This window comes from Sus scrofa, chromosome 1, assembly GCF_000003025.6.
Source record: "Sus scrofa isolate TJ Tabasco breed Duroc chromosome 1, Sscrofa11.1, whole genome shotgun sequence".
Lineage (NCBI taxonomy): Eukaryota > Metazoa > Chordata > Mammalia > Artiodactyla > Suidae > Sus > Sus scrofa.
The window spans coordinates 221008740-221027540 of NC_010443.5; the positions used below are offsets into that span (position 1 = coordinate 221008740).

The 18801-nt window shown below is 44.4% G+C and overlaps 1 protein-coding gene across 25 annotated transcripts in view; it reads right to left on the bottom strand.

Moving 5' to 3' along the window:
* KANK1 (KN motif and ankyrin repeat domains 1) overlaps positions 6303-18801 on the bottom strand; it is a 203834-nt gene continuing 191335 nt past the window's right edge. For 11 of the 25 annotated variants that reach the window (XM_021064415.1, XM_021064452.1, XM_021064412.1 and 8 more), the window contains 7 exons: positions 17812-18054; positions 16094-16181; positions 13622-13907; positions 10867-11009; positions 10075-10275; positions 7899-7997; positions 6303-7336 (listed from right to left, as the gene is read on the bottom strand). In XM_021064415.1, the coding sequence (XP_020920074.1) occupies positions 7274-7336; positions 7899-7997; positions 10075-10275; positions 10867-11009; positions 13622-13907; positions 16094-16181; positions 17812-18054 (1123 nt within the window). In that variant the 3' untranslated portion in view covers positions 6303-7273. The remainder of the gene's footprint in view (positions 7337-7898; positions 7998-10074; positions 10276-10866; positions 11010-13621; positions 13908-16093; positions 16182-17811; positions 18055-18801) is intronic. The other 14 variants (XM_021064459.1, XM_021064463.1, XM_021064476.1 and 11 more) reach the window with 3 other exon arrangements.

An 18801-nucleotide genomic window follows, 5' to 3' on the forward strand; every position in this document is an offset into this window, starting at 1 on the left:
TATCAATAAAGAAAACCTAAGTCATGCTGTGGTAACAAATCACAATCAAACTTCCCTATCTTAGTGTAATAAAGGTTTATTTCTTGCTCATAATACACCTGTAACACAGGTGGACAACAGAATCTACCCCACAGTCCCTTGGGGACCCAGGCCGACTTCCATTTCAGCATTTGATTCCACGATCAGCATGGACTAGGGGTGGGTGGGGGACATGGTGCATTGCACACTGTTTATTTTTTGCTTTCCAGGGCCACAGGTGTGGCATATGTAAGTTCCCAGGCTAGGGGTGGAATTGAGCTGCAGCTGCTGGGCTACACCACAGCCATAGCCACTCGGGATCTGAGCTGCTTCTGTGACCTACACCACAGCTCACGGCAATGCTGGATCCCTGACCCACTGAGCAAGGCCAGGGATTGAACCTGCATCCTCATGGATACTAGTCAGATTCGTTTCCACTGAGCCATGGTAGGAACTCCCTGCGCACTGGCTGTTAAAGCTCCCATCTAGAATGGATATATGTCCTGTCACTTCCACTGATGCTTCAGAGACAAAGTAAGTCACATGGTCAAGCCTAACTTTCAAAGTGGGCAGGTACGCAGAAGAAGAATCACGAGGATCTGAAAACTCCTATCCCAAGTTATGTTTTGGCCACAATACCCATTGTGTGCAAAGCTGTATATTAACACCAAAGAACTGGTAGGGCTTAAAGTTCCCAATTTTCCCTTCACTATCTCTTTGTTCCTACTGACCTTCAAATCAACAAAGTCTACACATTTTTCCAAGCTTCCCCCCCCTTTTCTTTTTTAGCTGCCCATGGCCTATGGAGTGCCCAGATGAAGGATCAGATCCAAGCCACAGTTACAACCTACACTGTAGCTGTGGCAATGCTGGGCCAGGACCAAACCTACATCTCAGTACTGCAGAGACACTGTCGATCCAGTTGTGCCACAGTGGGAACTCTCCCAAGAAGATCTTCTTTCATCAAATGTTTTCAATTTTTAATGAAAAAATACTGAAGTTAGTATACCCAGGGCAAGTGACCCAATCATGAGTATACAAAGTCTGACAAATGACCACAAAATGAACATAACAGTGCAGCTTCCTCAAGGCTAGGAGAGAGACAGGGTGTAGTGAGATGGGTCAGGGGTGAACTCTCTGAACTCTCAGGGACTCACCCTAATTAACGAATATTGCTTTTTAGTACCTGTTTATTTAAGCACACTCAGTATTTCATAACAGAGTGGATGGAATCAGAGCCAGAATCTCCTTGTTGCCTGACACAGGAGAAGTAAGTGGCTCGCCCAGCTGGCATGGGTCTGCGACGGTCAACCTTCACAATGCTGAGCTGCCTGACACCACGTGTGGCTCAGGTGTGTTTTTCCTCTTACAGCCTCACCCTGCCAAGTGGTGCTGGGGCTGGGTTAACTGGATCTTTCTGGGTTGGGGAATGGGGAACAAATGTAAAAGCTTCTCCCAGATACCACACTGGCAATTGGTCTTAAGAATACTTGTTTTTTTGTTTGTTTTTCATTTTTGGCTGCTCCACGACATATGGAACTCCTGAGCCAGGGATCAGATCCGAGCCACACTTTCAACCCAAGCTGCAACTGCAGCAACACTGGATCCTTAATCCACTGTGCCGGGCCAGAGATCAAACCTGTACCCCAGTGCTCCCAAGATGCTGCCAATCCTGCTGCGCCACAGTGGGAGCTCCAAAAATATTTCTTTTGCAGCTTCCATTATCTGAAAATCAGGGATAAGGGTCTCATTTGCTCGCCTATGAAATAATCAATGGTTTTAATGGAGAAGCAGTGGGCAACTGGTTTCCTAAAATGTCAGTGCTTCCCCAAACGACCTCAAAATTAGACATATCAAGCATGCGCCCATAAAATGTGGTATTTTGCTTTCCAGTTTCTCTGGAAAACTCTCACCAGAACTCAGTCCAGACATTTTAGGGACACCATTCAAGGGCTGGCTAACTCCATCTTTCACACTCACAGAGCTGACTGTGATGTCCCCACTCCTCCCCACAGAATACGGCCATGACTTCATGGGGAGGACAGGCACGTGTGTTCAGCTCTGGACACTATGACCAGCTGTTCAGCTGTATATCCCTGGTGGTAATCATCTTCATCAAAATGTACTTTAAACATATTTTTATGATCCACCTTCTTCTAAATTACAGTCATGCTGTATAAGAACAGAGTAAACACATGATCAGTAATTTCCTTATGGCAGAAAGTAGCACCAAATTGTTGCTGGCTAAGGCCCAGGGCTTTAGAAGAGTTGTGCTTTTAGCAAAAAAGAAAACAGAAAACGGTCTTTATTCCAAAGCCAAAGCAACAGGTCATGACCTTCTTCTTCCTGTGCAGTCATAGTCTTGCTTCATGAGGAAGTGGGGAAGGAAAAGATTAACTTAGGAAAACACTCCAAGAGCTGCCTGCTCAACCGCTGCCACTTACCTTTGGAGCCACCCCTCCTCCATCCCCTAAACACAGAAATTATCCAGGGTGGCCATGGTCCCTTGCCTTCCGGAAATGACTACTCCAGGAGATGCAGAACTGTCACCAAACATGGAAAACTGCCACACAGGGGATATATACACCAGAGATAAAAGATTCAATGCAGTGTTCTTGTATTGCTATAGCTCTCCCCACGCCACCTGACTTGTCTGGAAAAGAACAGAGGGGTTGCATCTCATTATTCATAATCCAGGAATAATAACATTCTCAGTGTGAACCAAAGGCCACATTAAGAAATATCTGGGATGCGGAGTTCCCGTCTTGGCGCAGTGGTTAACGAATCCGACTAGGAACCATGAGGTTGCGGGTTCGATCCCTGGCCTTGCTCAGTGGGTTAAGGATCTGGTGTCACCGTGATCTGTGGTGTAGGTCGCAGATGTGGCTTGGATCCCACGCTGCTGTGGCTCTGGCGTAGGTCGGCGGCTACAGCTCTGATTGGACCCCTAGCCTGGGAACCTCCATATGCCGAGGGTGCGGCCCTAGAAAAGGCCAAAAAAAAAAAAAAAAAAAAAAAGAAAATAAATCTATATATATAAAAAAAGAAATATCTGGGATGCTTGTTAACAATGCAGATTCCCACACCTAAGGAATCAGAATCCTCAGGGTGGGGCCCAGAATTTGCATTTTTCACCAGCTCCCTCAGGAAATTCTTTTGCACACTATGAAGGGGAAAGCTCACACACACAAAAAATTATCTCTATGTTCAGCAGGCTCCCCCCACCCCAAAAGGACCCATTAGGATTTAAAGAAATGTTGTGCTACTTTCTCTGAGGGAAAAATAGCAGTTGTCTTATTTGACTCTATTTGCAAGGCTGTTACATATCTGCAGTATTTCATGGTCACAAAAGTCTGGGGTAAAATTGTTCTCATTAGTGTATCGGTATCTTACAGTAAGAGGCCCAATACTTCATGTATCTGGGGACCAGTGTTAGAAACAAGGTCCCCTCCCTCATAGTAAGTACAGGATTTAGTCCACTTAGTCATAACGGTGGCAGGACAAGTCATTTTTTTTTTCTAAGCCCTTGAAATTTTATTATTATTTTTAATAGTTATTTCCCCAATAAAATTTTTTTTCCTACTGTACAGCATGGTGACCTGGTTACCCCTACAAGTACACACTCTATTTTCTCACATTATCATGCTCCATCATAAATGACTAGACATAGTTCCCAGTGCTACACAGCAGGATCTCATTGCTAATCAATTCCAAAGGCAGTAGTTTGTATCTATTAACCCCAAGCTCCCCAACCACCCCCACTCCCTCCCCGTTGGCAACCACAAGTCTCTTCCCCAAGTCCACGATTTTCTTTCTGTGGAAAGGTTCATTTGTGCCTTATATTAGATTCCAGATATAAGTGATATCATATGGTATTTGTCTTTGTCTTTCTGACTCATTTCACTCAGTGCGAGATCTCTAGTTCCATCCATGTTGCTGCAAATGGCATTCTTTCTTTCTTTTTTTATGGCTGAGTAGTATTCCTGTGTGTGTGTGTGTGTGTGTGTGTGTGTGTGTACACACACACATCTTCCTAATCCAGTCGTCTGTTAATGGACATTTGGGTTGTTTCCATGTCTTGGCTATTATGAATAGAGCTGCAATGAACATGCGGGTGCATGTATCTTTTTAAAGGAAAGTTTTGTCTGGATATATGCCCAAGAGTGGGATTGCTGGGTCATACGGTAGTTGTATATATAGTTTTCTGAGGTACCTCCATACTGATCTCCATAGTGGTTGTACTAGCTTACATTCCCTTTTCTCCACACCCCCTCCAGCATTTGTTATTTGTGGACTTATTAATGATGGCCATTCTGACTGGTGTGAGGTGGTATCTCGTGGTAGTTTTGATTTGCATTTCTCTAATAATCAGGGACGCTAAGCAATTTTTCATGTGCTTGTTGGCCATCTGCGCATCTTCCTTGGAAAAATGTCTATGCAGGTCTTTTGCCTATTTTTGCATTGGGTTGTTGGCTTTTTTGCTGTTGAGTTGTGTAAGTTGCTTGTATATTCTAGAGATTAAGCCCTTGTCAGTTGCATCATTTAAAACTATCTTCTCCCATTCTGTAAGTTGTCTTTTTGTTTTCTTTTTGGTTTCCTTTGCTGTGCAAAAGTTTTACTTTCAAAGTTAAGTCTCAAAATTCCCATTGTTCTATTCCTCTTGTCTTGGGGTAAATTCTGGCCTTTAAGTTCTAAACTTTCAGGACAAGGATGTGTGGGAAATTGGCTCTCTTTCAGGTAAAGGTTTAGGTTTCTCCTCACTTAAGCTGGAAGATAAACTTAGGAGTCTCCAGTCCCATGCTGGCCTCACTTGGGGACCTTGCCCAAGCGTCCTGCCACAAATCCCTTTATGGACTGGTGCCTCAATAAATCGCAGCTGTACCAATGGGGAGAGTCAGGCTGGTTTATATAGTGTGCCAAGATCCCAAGATAAAAAGCATTCTAAGTGCCCAGAGTTAGCAGAGCAAACAGGGCACAAGCCAGCATATGTTACCCAGGAGTTCGCTCCTTCAATATCTCATTCCACAATAAAATAAGCACTCATATATCTTTTGCAAAACTTAGTACAAGAAATCTGAAATGCAGCCCACAGATGTAGAAATTCCTTTCTTCCTGCATGGACAATATGAATGCCTTCCTTTCTCAAATGGAACAATGAAAATTCCCAGGACTGCAAGCCACCTAGGATACAGCCCTCCCTGCTCAAAAGGCATGTCATGCCATTAAGGTGCAGAAAACTCACAGCCCACTTTTCTTCAAACACAAACTCTTCTACTTGAATTTATTGTGCTATTTCTCTGAAGGAACTTGGGTTTGAATAACTACGAGAAATGAAATTTAGCTCAAATCCCAGAGCTAGCAGACTTGTCCTGGGAGGGAAAGAGACACTCATGAGACCAGGAAGGTATAACCTCACTTTGACGGTTCAAGGAAGAACACAGCCCCTCTGCCCCAGAGACCTCTCTACCCCAGAGGCCCCGACACAGTACTGGGGGAACATCTGTTACTGCCCCAGGGGGGCCTGAATTACAGCACTCTTTCCTCAGTTTCTGTGAGTTCTCTAATACGCAAAGCTCTAAGCCCATGACACAGGGGTTCCTGTGCCAACATTGTGATGACTGTTGGGAAAATCTATTCTCTGGCCTTTTTCTTGAGTTCCATAATGAATGAATAAATGAAAGAAGGAAGGAGAGGAAAAAAGAAAGAAAGGCTTACAAAAAGCATCAGTGACATTTCTCCAATGCACCCAGCTTTCACAAACAGCCTGGTTAAAATTCACCACCAGCAACCATGCCAAAACAACCAGTTTGCATTTTGACTGCCATGCTTCTTCATTTTATGAGATGGACTCAATCGAAAACAGGTGCTGTTGGTCCAACACCATGCTGAAATACAGTCTGTCCAGCTTCATCTTTCCTTTCTCATCACTGTAGGTTTCAACCAGTCATCCAGAAGCTGTCCCCGCCCCGAACCCCCATTTAAACCCAAAGACCACACCTTAGAAGAGTCAGCTCATTGGAGCTAACTTGGAGGTTACCTGTCTGATGAACTGTTTGCCTAATGAGGTCTTAAATTTCAGGCTCACGATGTGCAACCTAAGTAATGAGCAGAGCTGGAAACAGAGTAGTGCTTTCAGAAGTAAGTCTCCTCTTGCTGGAACCCAAGATTATCGGACCAGGCACCCACACTCCCTGCATGCTCCATCCATCAGCTTTTGCTGCCCCTGCTCTAAGGCAATAGGATTGGGGCAGACAGCCGTCAGAGGGGAAGCAGGGACAAGCAAAAGTGCTTAATGAAATTTTATTTTGAAAATATGGCAAGAGTCTAAGGCACTTCAAACATTTAAATACATATAAGACCAAAGCAAATGTGACGTGGGATAAAGGAGTCCATAAATATGTGGAGAACTATACTATGTTTCTCTAGAGGCAAATATGTAGCCAATTCCTCTAACACAATTCAACCTTTATCATTAGATACACAGTTGTGCAATTATTAATAAAAATATGGTAATGTTACAGGTCATTCTTCATGTATTTAATTATTATGGAATATAAAAGTTGAAAATACTGTGTCAATTTTATATAGATACCCTTTATATAAAAAGTCATATAATACACCCACCTAGATAAAACCAACTGAAAAGACTTCCTTTTGTAAGTTTTATACTGTCTGAGAGTTCCATCTTTTATTTTTAAACCAGAAACCTACCAGCCCAGGCCCAATTCACTGATGATCAAAGTCATCTCCACTTCCTTACTTGAAAATAATAAAGACAAAAGAGAAAGCAACAAAACCATCCTGGAATGGAATTTTCAAAGAGTTTTCCAATGGTTCCACATTTAGTAAATATAAATATTTGTGAGAACATTTAAAAACACCATGTCAATGAGAACCTGACACTTCTCAGCAGCGGTGGGGGTGCGGGGTGGAGAGGAGAGAAGGAATAGAAGTTGCCCACTCAGGTCAGGTTACAACTTCCTACAACTGTACATAACGGAGCAGGAGAAGAGACTTGACAGCAAGTGTGCTCTACACAGAGGGAAGATGGCCAGAAGGGAGGTGGTGTGTGCCCAGCCAGCAATCTCCTGCTGGCTCAGCTTCCACTGTGACAGCTCTAGCCTTCAGCCCTTGGCTTTATGTGTTGTTTGCTGGTAAGCTCAGGCACGATATACATTCAGTATCTGTCACCCCAACAGGAACAATTAGCAGCTAAACGGTGGTGGCATATAAATGGACGGCTATTTGCACACAATCAATCAAATGAACCTCGGTGGGTGGGACCAGGAGATGTCTTCCTTCCAAGCCTTGGGGTGCCCTAGAGACCAGGAAAGGAAAAAAATGGGGTTAATGACTGACCTCAGGCAGATATGTCCTCTGTGATGAAGGAACTCCATCTACCATAGCTGATTTCCACCCTGAGCCAGAGCAAGGGGAGCCAGAATGCAGAACCTAGGTCCACAAGTGGGAGTAGCCCTGGAGCCAGCTGGACTCTGAGGGCCACGTCCAGCTGGCCTGGGAGGCTGACTTGGGCTAAGAGTGGACTCTGGGACCACAGGCTGCTGCTCACTATCGGAGGAAAAATGCCAGGAGGCGATGTGTATTCAAAGGCTCAGGATGTGCCATTTGGATAATTCTGTCCAGAATAAATCCTTCATGTGAGGATGTGAGGCCCAGCAGGCATCCTGCCTCTGCTATGCTAACCTTAGCACTCCTGTTCTTCTGGGTGGGGCAAAAGTGAAGAACCCTTAAGTTCTAGGCCAAAACTCTGTTCAGAATGATCACAAAAACCTGCACCTCCTTCAACTCCCTGAGGAAGGGGGTTTCACTAATCTGGTGGCTTTGGGTCTGTTTACAAATGCCAGGTGCACCGCACTGACCGGAGACTGGGCTTTCGCGAAGTTGACGTGGGCGTACAGCAGAACGGCAATGTCCTTGTGTCCTGCTTCCAGGGCTATTGAGAGCGCGGTGCTGCCATCCTTAGGAGGAGATGAAAAGAACAAGCCAGATTGGGTTTCTCCAACTTCCAGGCAGACAAAAGGTAACAACACAATACCCTCCAGTAGCTGATAAGATTCTACAATCTAGCCGTTTGTTCAGTCCTTTAGGACCCTATTTTGGACCTCGAGGTGCTAAGCCTGAAGGACACAAGGATGTCAGAGGGCCAGCCCCAGCCTGCCCTGGGTCAAGAGGAGAATCACCCCATTGTCTTTGTTGCTGCCTCACTATGCTTGGTGTGAGCCTATGCACTGAGGAGCCACAAAAACAGGCTGTGCTTGAAGATGCTCATGCTACCATCCTGCCCACCAGCAGGGGGCAGCAGGCGACAGTGGGGGTAGAAACACTTTTTTTTCCTTATAATTACAAATGAGCAGTCATGTAGCCTGGTGTATGTTTTGACGACCTGCAATTTGCCAAGGATCTTGACCTTCCTCTTGGGGAGGGAACTGATACTTCCGCCTTGACCACCCTTGAAGAATGTTAGGCGTCACATCTATCCATAAAGCACTGAATGAATCCTGCTGCCTTGCAGAAAAGTATCTTATGGAAATATGAGGGGAAATGCTAAATATGGGAAAAAAACTTTTTCAGATAAATGCTTGGTTTCCAATAAAATGCAAGAATTTACATGGATATAAAGATCCATCAAGACAAAAAATAGCATGTTGTGCATCCACTATATCTCAATCAAAAGTAATAATATTTTTTAAAAGAGACAAAATCCCAAGAACAATGTATTCTGTCTAGTTTTAGAATAAGGGTTTCCTTCTAGTCACCAGCAGCAGGAAACAATCTGTGTGTGGTTTGAACCTGATGGTCTTCCCTCCCACTCTGAACTCTGGGAGTTACCTTTCTTCCGGAAGCCAGTTGGATGCCCTCCTGCTCCTTTACAGATAAGGAAGTGGACAATAGGCCAAGGGGACCAGATTTCTGGAAGTGACTGTGGCTCAATGGCCTCTTACTGCTAGATCTACAAGCTGTTCTTTGCTGAGAGCAGAAGTAAAAGCAAACAAACAAACACATGGCACAGGAAACCCAGACTGTTCTTAAGCAAAGACAGGTTGGAAGCTGGCCCTCTGCCACAGCAGAAGAGAAGGGAATATGGTACAACCACAGCTCCCAGGCTACTAAGGGTGGGGATGGAGTCACTGCAACTGCAGAAGCCAGTCAGTCCTTCATGCCAGTAAATACCTGTACTGATTTGCTCTTCCTGCTGGCGTGGGCCCACTGGGATCTGAAGTTTAGTGCAAAGGAGGATGCTTCCCCTCTAACCTTTTAGTGTTTTGGAATGATGGAAGCTGCTCTGGTCCAAACCTATGCCCTACAGAGATAAATTTTCAAAAGCAGAACCAACCCAGCCAGACCTCTGGGACCTTTGGATCTTGAACCACGTCACTACCCAAAGGTTAGTTCCTGTGCCCTGGCTTATCAAGACCCATCCCCTTTGGTTTGGAGATAGCCAGAGCAGCAGCTTTCCTTAGAGTGTTGTCTAGTCAAGGGGTTATCTGGGGCTGGGACAGCCTGGGAAGTGGAAGAGGAAGGAGATTAGAGTGATGATGGGCACAGCCCGAGAAGCAATGGGATGATGTGCCTAAAAGAAGCCAAGATAGTCCAGACGCCCTAGCTGATGAAATGTCACAGATTATTCTGATGGGCCCACATGAAGGGTTTCCAAAGGGAACAGGGGCCTCACCCTTTCTCCCTAATTATTGTACCCAGAAGTTGCTGACACTGAATTTCACTGTCTTGTAAATCTGTTTATCCCCTTCAGTACCTGTTCTCATACATGGCATCACCTTCTTCCTTTTATGATTTTAGGATGAGACCTATTTATTTCCCACCCTTCACTCTAGTTCATGGGAGTATTATTTGGCACACAGTAAATGCTGTCAAGCTGGGCTGTGAAGGGAAGTGGCCTGGATGGCAGTGCAAATTCTTGAGGAAAATAAAGAAGGATCTGCTCTCTCCCTGTCAAGCGGCACTCACAGAAACCACCCCCTCCAACCCTGGGCTCCTGCAGGCCCCGAGCACAGAGGCCCAACAGAGACAGCTTACGTTGTCCTCCAGGTGGCCATTGCAGCCCGGCTGGGCCAGCAGCAGCTTGACAATCTCCACGTGGCCATGCTCACTAGCACACATCAGGGCGGTGGAACCCTCGTCGTCCTGGATGTTGACGTCAGCCCCACAGGCCAGCAGGCCCTTCACCATATCTATCCGCCCATGACTGACTGCCAGCATGAGGGCTGTCTGTCCTGCCTGTGGGAAGAAACACCAGAGGACTTCAAAAGCACGTGCTGGGCTGGCAGGGTGACCTGCAGTGGGGGCTGGGCCAGGGGAAGGGAGGAAGGAGAGTAATGACAGAAGAAAACGTGGGCAGGGAACTACTTGGGGCTGGGTGATGGCAGGCATTGAGAAATGAGTTTCTCATGAGCAGGCCTAACCAGCAAGACAGCAAAGTAATGAGTCAATTTTTCCCTTTAGCTTGGAGGATCTGGAACATATGGAGCTGGAAAGTTCAGAAAATGGTCACAACGGTGAACACATCTGGATGAGGGGCACTGTGCCTGGTATGAAGATACAACACACAGAGGCAGACCAGGAAGACGGGGGCGGGGGTGTTCCCTGTCACTTATAGGCATGCTTCCCTATGGTATACACTCCTCCAAACAGAGGCAAGACAAGGAGAAGGAGGGAGACACTGCCAATGTGAAGTTAAGCCACTGTTCCACTGGTGTGTCTGGTCACCCAGGACCACGGGCAGCTGCTTATGATGGCAGCGTGGCGGGGGTACCTGTGTAGGTCAGAGCCAAGTTGGCCAACACATGCCCTGCAAGCACGCACACTCACCTGGCTGGCTTTGGCATTCACGTCCCCACAGCCAAAGAGTTCTTCCACAACTTGCATGTCCTTCTCTGCTTCCACGGCGGCGAGGGCTGCCAGCATAATGGGGGTGTACCCTGCCTTGTTCTGGTGATCCACGTTACACACATCTGCAAAGACACGCGTCTCTTTAGGGAGGTGCCATCTCCTCACAGCATCAGGTGTGTCCGTGAACTACAGGGATGGGGTGAGGAAAAGCCCTGTGAAATGGTCTCAGGTTGTCAAAGTCCCAGAAGGGAATGGAGGGGTGTTTTCATACCAAACCAAAGAAAATATTTTTTTCTACTTCATGAGAAATGAGAGCAAGGTTTTACAGCACCTCTTCTTTGCGACTGGTGGTTGAATCACAACAGCTTGGAGGTCCGGGGCGGGGGGGCTGTTCTAAGTAATAGTTGCTTTGAAGAATAAACAATAATGTGGGATCGAGACATTAATCTGTGTCTAGAAAATCACCGTTTTGAAATGAAGGAGGTGGTGAGAGCTACAAAGGAAAGGAGGATTTGTAAAGAGTTATGCAGGGAACACTGAAGATGGCGTTTCCCACTCATAAACCACTGCTCACTCTGAGACCCTGAGTCTGCTGCTCTGACTCGTCTGGGGCCCTTGGGAGTAGAATGCCAGTCACACGACACCCAGTTCCAGGAACTGGTCTGAGAGCAACTGCAGTTCCGTCCCTCAGAAACTGCCAGGGACTCCCAGACCCAATAAACCAGCCCTTTTCTAGTCCTAAAATTCTTCAGCAGTCTTCAGGGCCTAAATTATCCTCTAGGCATTCAAAAATTCCTCCAGAACTTTCTAATAAAATGAAAGGAATGGAGACTGCAGGAAAGAAGCTTTTTATGTGTAAGCAGATAGGATTAAAATGCTTATACCGTTTCCATCCTCAGGGGTGAGAAGAGAAGGCACTGTGGAAACTGCTCCTGAGTGCTAAAACAGCTGCACACTAGGGGTACAATGGCATTTACAACAGTGCCTATTGTTTGATGTACAAAAGGAAAAAAAAAGCTGTCTGGTGGAGAAGCAGGTGAGCAGATATGCTCTTTGAGGCTTCTAGGTTATCTTTGGCATTCAGTTCTTTGCCGAGGCTGCTAATATCCTAGATTCATAAACTTGCTTCATGCAGCTATAATCTCAGTCTATAATGGGGAGCAGTAGCAAGTGAAGTAAATCCAGAAATGTAATTAACCAAAGGCATCCAACAATCATTTGATCACTAAAATCATTCAGTTTACTAAAATAGCTTGTCCATGCCAATTTTCCAAGGATAGATGAAAACTGTTACTTTCAGGATCAGTCCTGAAATCTTGTCCTTAGCTTTCCTGGACAGTATCCACTTCTCTGTTTAAACAGTAACTCAGGCTGACGGTATCACCAGCTCTGTTTATAGTCTGTAAAGTCTGAAGGGAAGGAGGCTTGGAATTCCTTTCTTTAAGATGGAAACAGTTTTATCCTAACATGGCCTCTAACTGGGAGTAAGCAAACTTCGGGAAAAAAAAGTATGTTTGCTTTCTCTGCATTAACCCAACACTCCCAAAACAGAGCAGAGAAAAACTGGACAGTTGGGTCAAGAAGCGGTATGGAAAAACTGGACAATTTTTTGCATTTTCTAAATCAGATGTTTACATTGTGTTCTCGTTAATTAGACCAGAGTACTATGAATTCTGTACCAGTCTCATAAAGTAAAAATATGTATTTCAAAATAAATAAAAGTGATTTAGGGACTAAGTGTATCACTGGCGGTTCCATCTGAACAAAAAGCTAAAAGCTCACTATTTCTCAAGGAGGCCCTTCTATGTACCAGCCCCTCGCTCCGTGTTTAATGCATTCATTGACTATATACTGGACTGGCAAGTTTCAATTATAACCAAGGATGGGAGTTCCCGTCGTGGCGCAGTGGTTAACGAATCCGACTAGGAACCATGAGGTTGCGGGTTCGGTCCCTGCCCTTGCTCAGTGGGTTAACGATCTGGTGTTGCCGTGAGCTGTGGTGTAGGTCGCAGACGCGGCTCGGATCCCGCGTTGCTGTGGCTCTGGCGTAGGCCGGTGGCTACAGCTCCGATTCAACCCCTAGCCTGGGAACCTCCATATGCCGCGGGAGCGGCCCAAGAAATAGCAACAACAACAACAACAGACAAAAAGACAAAAGACAAAAAAAAAAAAAAAAAAAAAAAAAAAAAAAAAAACCAAGGATGTTCACTGTTCTCATAACTATGGTTCAGATGTAGGAACAACACTTTTTCTGTTTCTTTATGCTGACTCCCCAGGAACAGGGTAAATTTGGGTGGGAATAGTGGTGACTCTACCACAGTGTTACAGTGGCTTTGCCTGGTCCTCATATGGACCAACTGTGCAGCTCTGCAAGGCAGCTGGTGGAGGGGACTTGGTGCAAGGACAAACAAAGCAGACCACAAACACTAGAGCTACACCTCTGGTCCAAGAGGTAGAATTCCGCCTGAACCCACCAAGCCTGCACGATTCAGCTCCGGAGGGAATGTGCGCCACCGTTTGTTACCAGGGATACACCTCACTTGAACGCAGTTGAATCACAGCCAAGACTATCCTCAACACCTCCTTGCAAGACAGATCTGGAAACGGTGTCACTCAGTTCTGTTTAAATGTCAAGCCTCCTATGAGTGACTCAAGAACACAACTGCTGCCACATCATGGGGACAAGCAATGAGAAGGAGTTTAGAAGGGTCCCAGAACTGAGGAGTGGGCCAACCAGCTCCCTGAAGATGAGTCACAGCCTCGAGCGCCGTGAGAGTGGAGACCGGGACCACCAACGCACCAGCATCCAAGAGCAGCTTGACGATCTCAAAGTTGGAGTGGGACACGCTGTAGTGGAGGGCGGTGTTGCCATTGCCATCTGCCATGTTGATGATGTGGCGGAGAACATCTGGGGAGATGGCCTCGAAGGCGGCGATGTAGTCCCCCACCATGGCCGGGATGGCTGACTTCTGACTGGACACGCGGAACCACTCATGCTGGAGAGTGTTCAGACAGAACCTCTGCCAAAACACCAAGCAATCAGCCATGAGTTCTTCTATTTATAGACCCTTCTGAGGCCTCGTTGAAGGCCCAGGAAACCAGGCCTTTTATAGTCAAAGTGCATGCAGTTAGAATTCACTCTTAAAAAACAACTAATGAAACCCAGAGCCCTCAGAGAAGCCTCAAACTCCACACTGAAATATCCCTCCTGATTTTAAAACACTCGTGTATTCTAACTTCTATAAAAAGGACATATAGCACTGTGCAAGAGTCATACCACTGCCAGAGGTTTCAATTCTGGCTCTGCTAATGATGAGCTGTACAATGCTCTGGAAGATACTTATTCTGTACCCCAGTTTCCTCATCTGCAAAATGGGGATAATGAAAATACCCTCCCTTTACAGTGTTTGTGATGAAGACAAATTAGGCAATACATGTGCACCACGTAGGCCAGGATCCCTTTATTACTGAATTATTATTATGTAGGTATGCTAGCCTTTAAGTGATTTTCACAGTACTCAGGACATGAGAAATTACTTAACACACTTAATTGTGCTGCTTCCTTCCTATCCAGACAAACCTCAACTTCTTCAACATTTCCACAGCACTAGGTTGGGAGACATACCCATGTAGGCAACCCAATTTCTACTCCAAGTTCGGGTTAAACCTAGTGGGAAATATTAACACTGCAATGACCTTTCCCGGTTTTACTATTGTGACCAAGGCATAGACAGGCACTCAGTCTATACTGATGGAGTTCAATATGTAGTTTCATGTCCCTCCAGGCCAGGGATTTCATTTAGTATTTTCTTCTGTAAACATCACGGTCATGCTCCTTTTTCAGCACAGTATTTGAATGTCAAGACTCAGCTGACTCTGATAAATTTGTTCCTATAGCCATATAAACAAATATGAGAAGACAGCATAATTTTAAAAAAAGAAGCTATGTAATAAGGTAATATGATTTATCCAGGATAAACAAAACATGGACCAGTATTTAAGGTAAGTAAATTCTAATTCCAGCACTAACTAGTAGTTGACACTCCAGACAAGACTTATAATCTTTAGGGCCTCAGTTAAAACAGGAGGGACCAGAATAGACTGGCTTCATGGACACACGCCCCCACACTCCTCATGCTGATGACAACCACCACCAATTACTCCTCAGACTGTGTTTGCTGTATGAGGAAAACTACTTGCCTTTCCAGCATTAAATAATTCCATAAGTCCCTTCTAGTCCTAACATTTTGGTGATATAACATTGTAATCTTGTGAGACCTATGAATGAACTTTCTCACTAGCTGTGGAATTAAGTTATTCAGCATAAAACTAGAAATCAGCAGAACCTGTAAACCAACTGTAATGGAAAAAAATAAAAAAATCATTAAAAAAGAAAAAAAACTTCATAGTAAATCTATTGCTAACATGCAAAGATGTGAATGTACATTAATATCTAAAATAACATGGGATGCTACACTTTCTTAATGCACTGAAGAGAGCTGTCAATGAGAAGATCTGTCAGACCTGGGAAAGAAGCCACCTATCTAAATGTCACCAATAAATGGAATAGTGAAAGACTTGGTGATGACATCAGATTCACCATGGCCATGGAAACATTTAACGGTCCTATGTTGTGCTATTCATGTCACCTAAGGCAACTACAACTTCTTTGCTGTTTGCTCTGAATCTCTCAAACTGTGAGAAGATGACAAGTGCAGTTATTTCTAGGTTTAAAAATAGTGACTGCCTGCATTCCACATCAGAACATAATATGTAGTTTCATAACTGAAAGGAATGCTGACCTCAGCCCAGATAGGTTTCTTTTTAAAAACATAGGCTAACTTAAAAAACAAAAAATTCCCGGATTCTGCTCCCTGGATCACAAAGTTCTGCAAGCAGCAGAAGATGTAGAAAGATAATGAATGATTGAAATTAGCCCTCCTTTCCACAGGCAAGTAGGTGCCTTGCAGATGCTCAACCCCTAAGGAAGTACAGGGTGGATAAAGGGTGTCTGAAGTCGGATCCAGGGAAGCATTCATGGTGTGGTCCAGCGAGCAGGACAGAGGAGGTTCTCTCTGCCCACACACGCTAGGAATAGTTTGGGGGAAAGCATGCAGACAACAATAGCTCAAGCACAGGCTAGAGATGCCTTAACAATGGTGTCCACTCAGGCACTCTGTACAGGGACAGTGTAGGTCAGACTTACCATATCCTTGCTGGTCAAAGCTCTGGGGTCATTTATATTATTTTTCAGTAAGTTGCATGCAGACAACATCTTTTCACTTAATTCATATCTAAAAGGGGGGGAAAAAAAAAGAAAGAAAGCTCACGACTGGCCACAAAGGGAAAGGCATGTTTACCTCAAACTCTGTCATCCTTTACAAGCCAAGAGGCTCTAAGTCAGCCTCGGCAGGTGGTGGTGGTGCTAGGCAGCTGAGGATTGATGCTACCATATAGAGTCAAGGCCTCCAGCCAGAACTCAGGTCTATTCATAAGAGGAGATTTTGGCTCTACCACTTTGGCCCATGTGACCACCTCATGGAATAACATGTGGATATTTTCCACTCTTTTTGTTCTAAGTTTTTTTTTTTTTTTTGCTTTTTTTTAAAGGCTGCACCTGTGGCACATGGAGGTTCCCAGGCTATGGGTCGAATTGGAGCTGTAGCTGGTGGCCTACACCACAGCTGCAGGAACACCAGATCCAAGCTGTGTCTGTGACCTACACCACAACTCATGGCAACACTGGATCCCCCAACCCACTGAGTGAGGCCAGGGATCAAATCTGCATCCTCATAAATACTAGTCAGGTTTGTTGTCACTGAGCCACAAAGGGAACTCCCTGTTCTAAGTTCTTAAAAATATTTGTACTGTTGAGGGGTTGAGGAGGTCAGAATTACCCCATACCTGCTATGCTGACTATTAAAACCACATCTGAAATCACATTTGGTGACTCAGGAAGTGTTTGTTTAACTGACATGAAAATATAAGCTTAAAAGTCAGATGACATATAGCAGATAAATTATACTTCAATAAAGCTGTTAAAAAACCAACAGATGTCAAGATATTAAACCATTTGAAAATACTTGGAAATATAAACTAAAGACACTTACCTTGTGCTAATGCAGTTAAACATTCATTTGCCAAATTAAATAGAGATGACTTTTCTGAAATGTTTTATTTATACTTCATATGGTGAAAAACTATACTGAAATTCCATCTGTTCTACTCTCTCCTGTTTTATAAGCATTGACTCCATATTTGCTAAGTCTTTAAGACTGACTACATTTTTAGGTACGTCATTCAGCCAACCAAAGTGTTTATTTGATATTTCAGCTGCTGTTTATGATGGTCCCAAATCCACTCTTGTGGTGTTTCTAGTCACTCAATGAGCAACAAAATATGGGCACATGACTGATTACATCATTCTTACAGTTAAACGTGGTCTTCAGTTGAGGCCAAAAACAGTTCCTCTCATACACAATGATCCTATAATAACAGTACTGACACCTGTAGGAGGATAAATGGCTAATGGTAAAATCTAAAACTTTAAAATGTGAAATGTGCTATTCACAAAAACTTCTAACAGGCCTTTAAGTTCAAACAATGGCAACTTTTGTGGTGCTTAATAGTTATGCAGATGGTGACTCCACGTAAAAAATTAGATTGCAAATCGTTAAAGAAACAAACGTGAACAGATAGCAAGCCCTTCTTTTTGCTACCCATAAGAGATCTAGTTCCGCACTAGCACTTCTTAGCATCATGACAAGATATACATACCTCTGAGGAACAGGTAAAGTTTAGCTCTCCTTTGGAAATCGGAAAAGACCAAACTAAGATACAAGTGTACAATCTCCTAACCAGTCAATTCTACTGCCAAAGTACATCAAACGTGGGAAGGGGGAGGGAAGGGGGGGTGTACCACACCTCTCTCTGATTTCCACCTTCTCAGGTTCACATTCTGGAACCTGCATTTCATCTTCCACCCTGGTGGACTTGAAACCTTCCACATTAACTGCACGCTGCCCTTCCGCCATTCCCCGAGTGACTCCGTCCTCCTCTTCCTCCTCCTCTTCCTCAGGAGGACAGTCAGGGACATCACACTCGTCATCTGACTCGGAAGAAGAGCTTTCCTCTGAGCTGGAATCATCACTTGAAGTTGTTTCATACCTAGGTGGCAATTGGGAGTTCAGGAGATGCGAGGTGTGCCCATAAAGACCCAGGGACAGAAATTGTTATGAAGGGAAAGCTGTTAACTGACTATAGAAATTTCACCAGTGGTTTTAACCCTATACTTAGAAGTTTGTTGTAAGATCTATAGAGAAGTCTGGTTGTTTGAATGGGTCTCACTTAAAAAGGATAACCTAGGTTGTCAATTGGTAACCTTGTAGAAAAAAAAATATGTATGTAGGTACATAGAACCTCTGGCTTAGTATAAATCAAAGGAAACTTATATTATGGAAACCAGGTCTGCAGTTGTTCATTTTTCCTATTCCTTTTCTTCCCCCTTTTCATTCTTCCTATTTTGATCTATTAACTCTCCTAGGGTCAAGACAAACAGATTATGTAAGTAACCAACAGTTCCTCTGATACATAGCCTCCAAAATGTGGGACACATTATCCAATAAAATTTTAAAGATTTGGTAAACAGGCACCACTGAGTTAAATCATCATGGTATACTTTACTATAGATATTACCTCAACTAACTGCTCTATAGCCTTCTTGGCGAGGCCAGGTGTCAATTAATAGATTTACTGCTTTGATTCAACTGTAGGAGGATGAACAGGCTTAACCATTTACCTGGGCCAATTAAAAGAGAAGGAATACACATTCTATTTAGAAAGTAAAGAACTGATGGCATGGTGAGGTTACTCTTCAGGTAAAAGACCTTACTATTTGGTTTGTCAACATGGAGA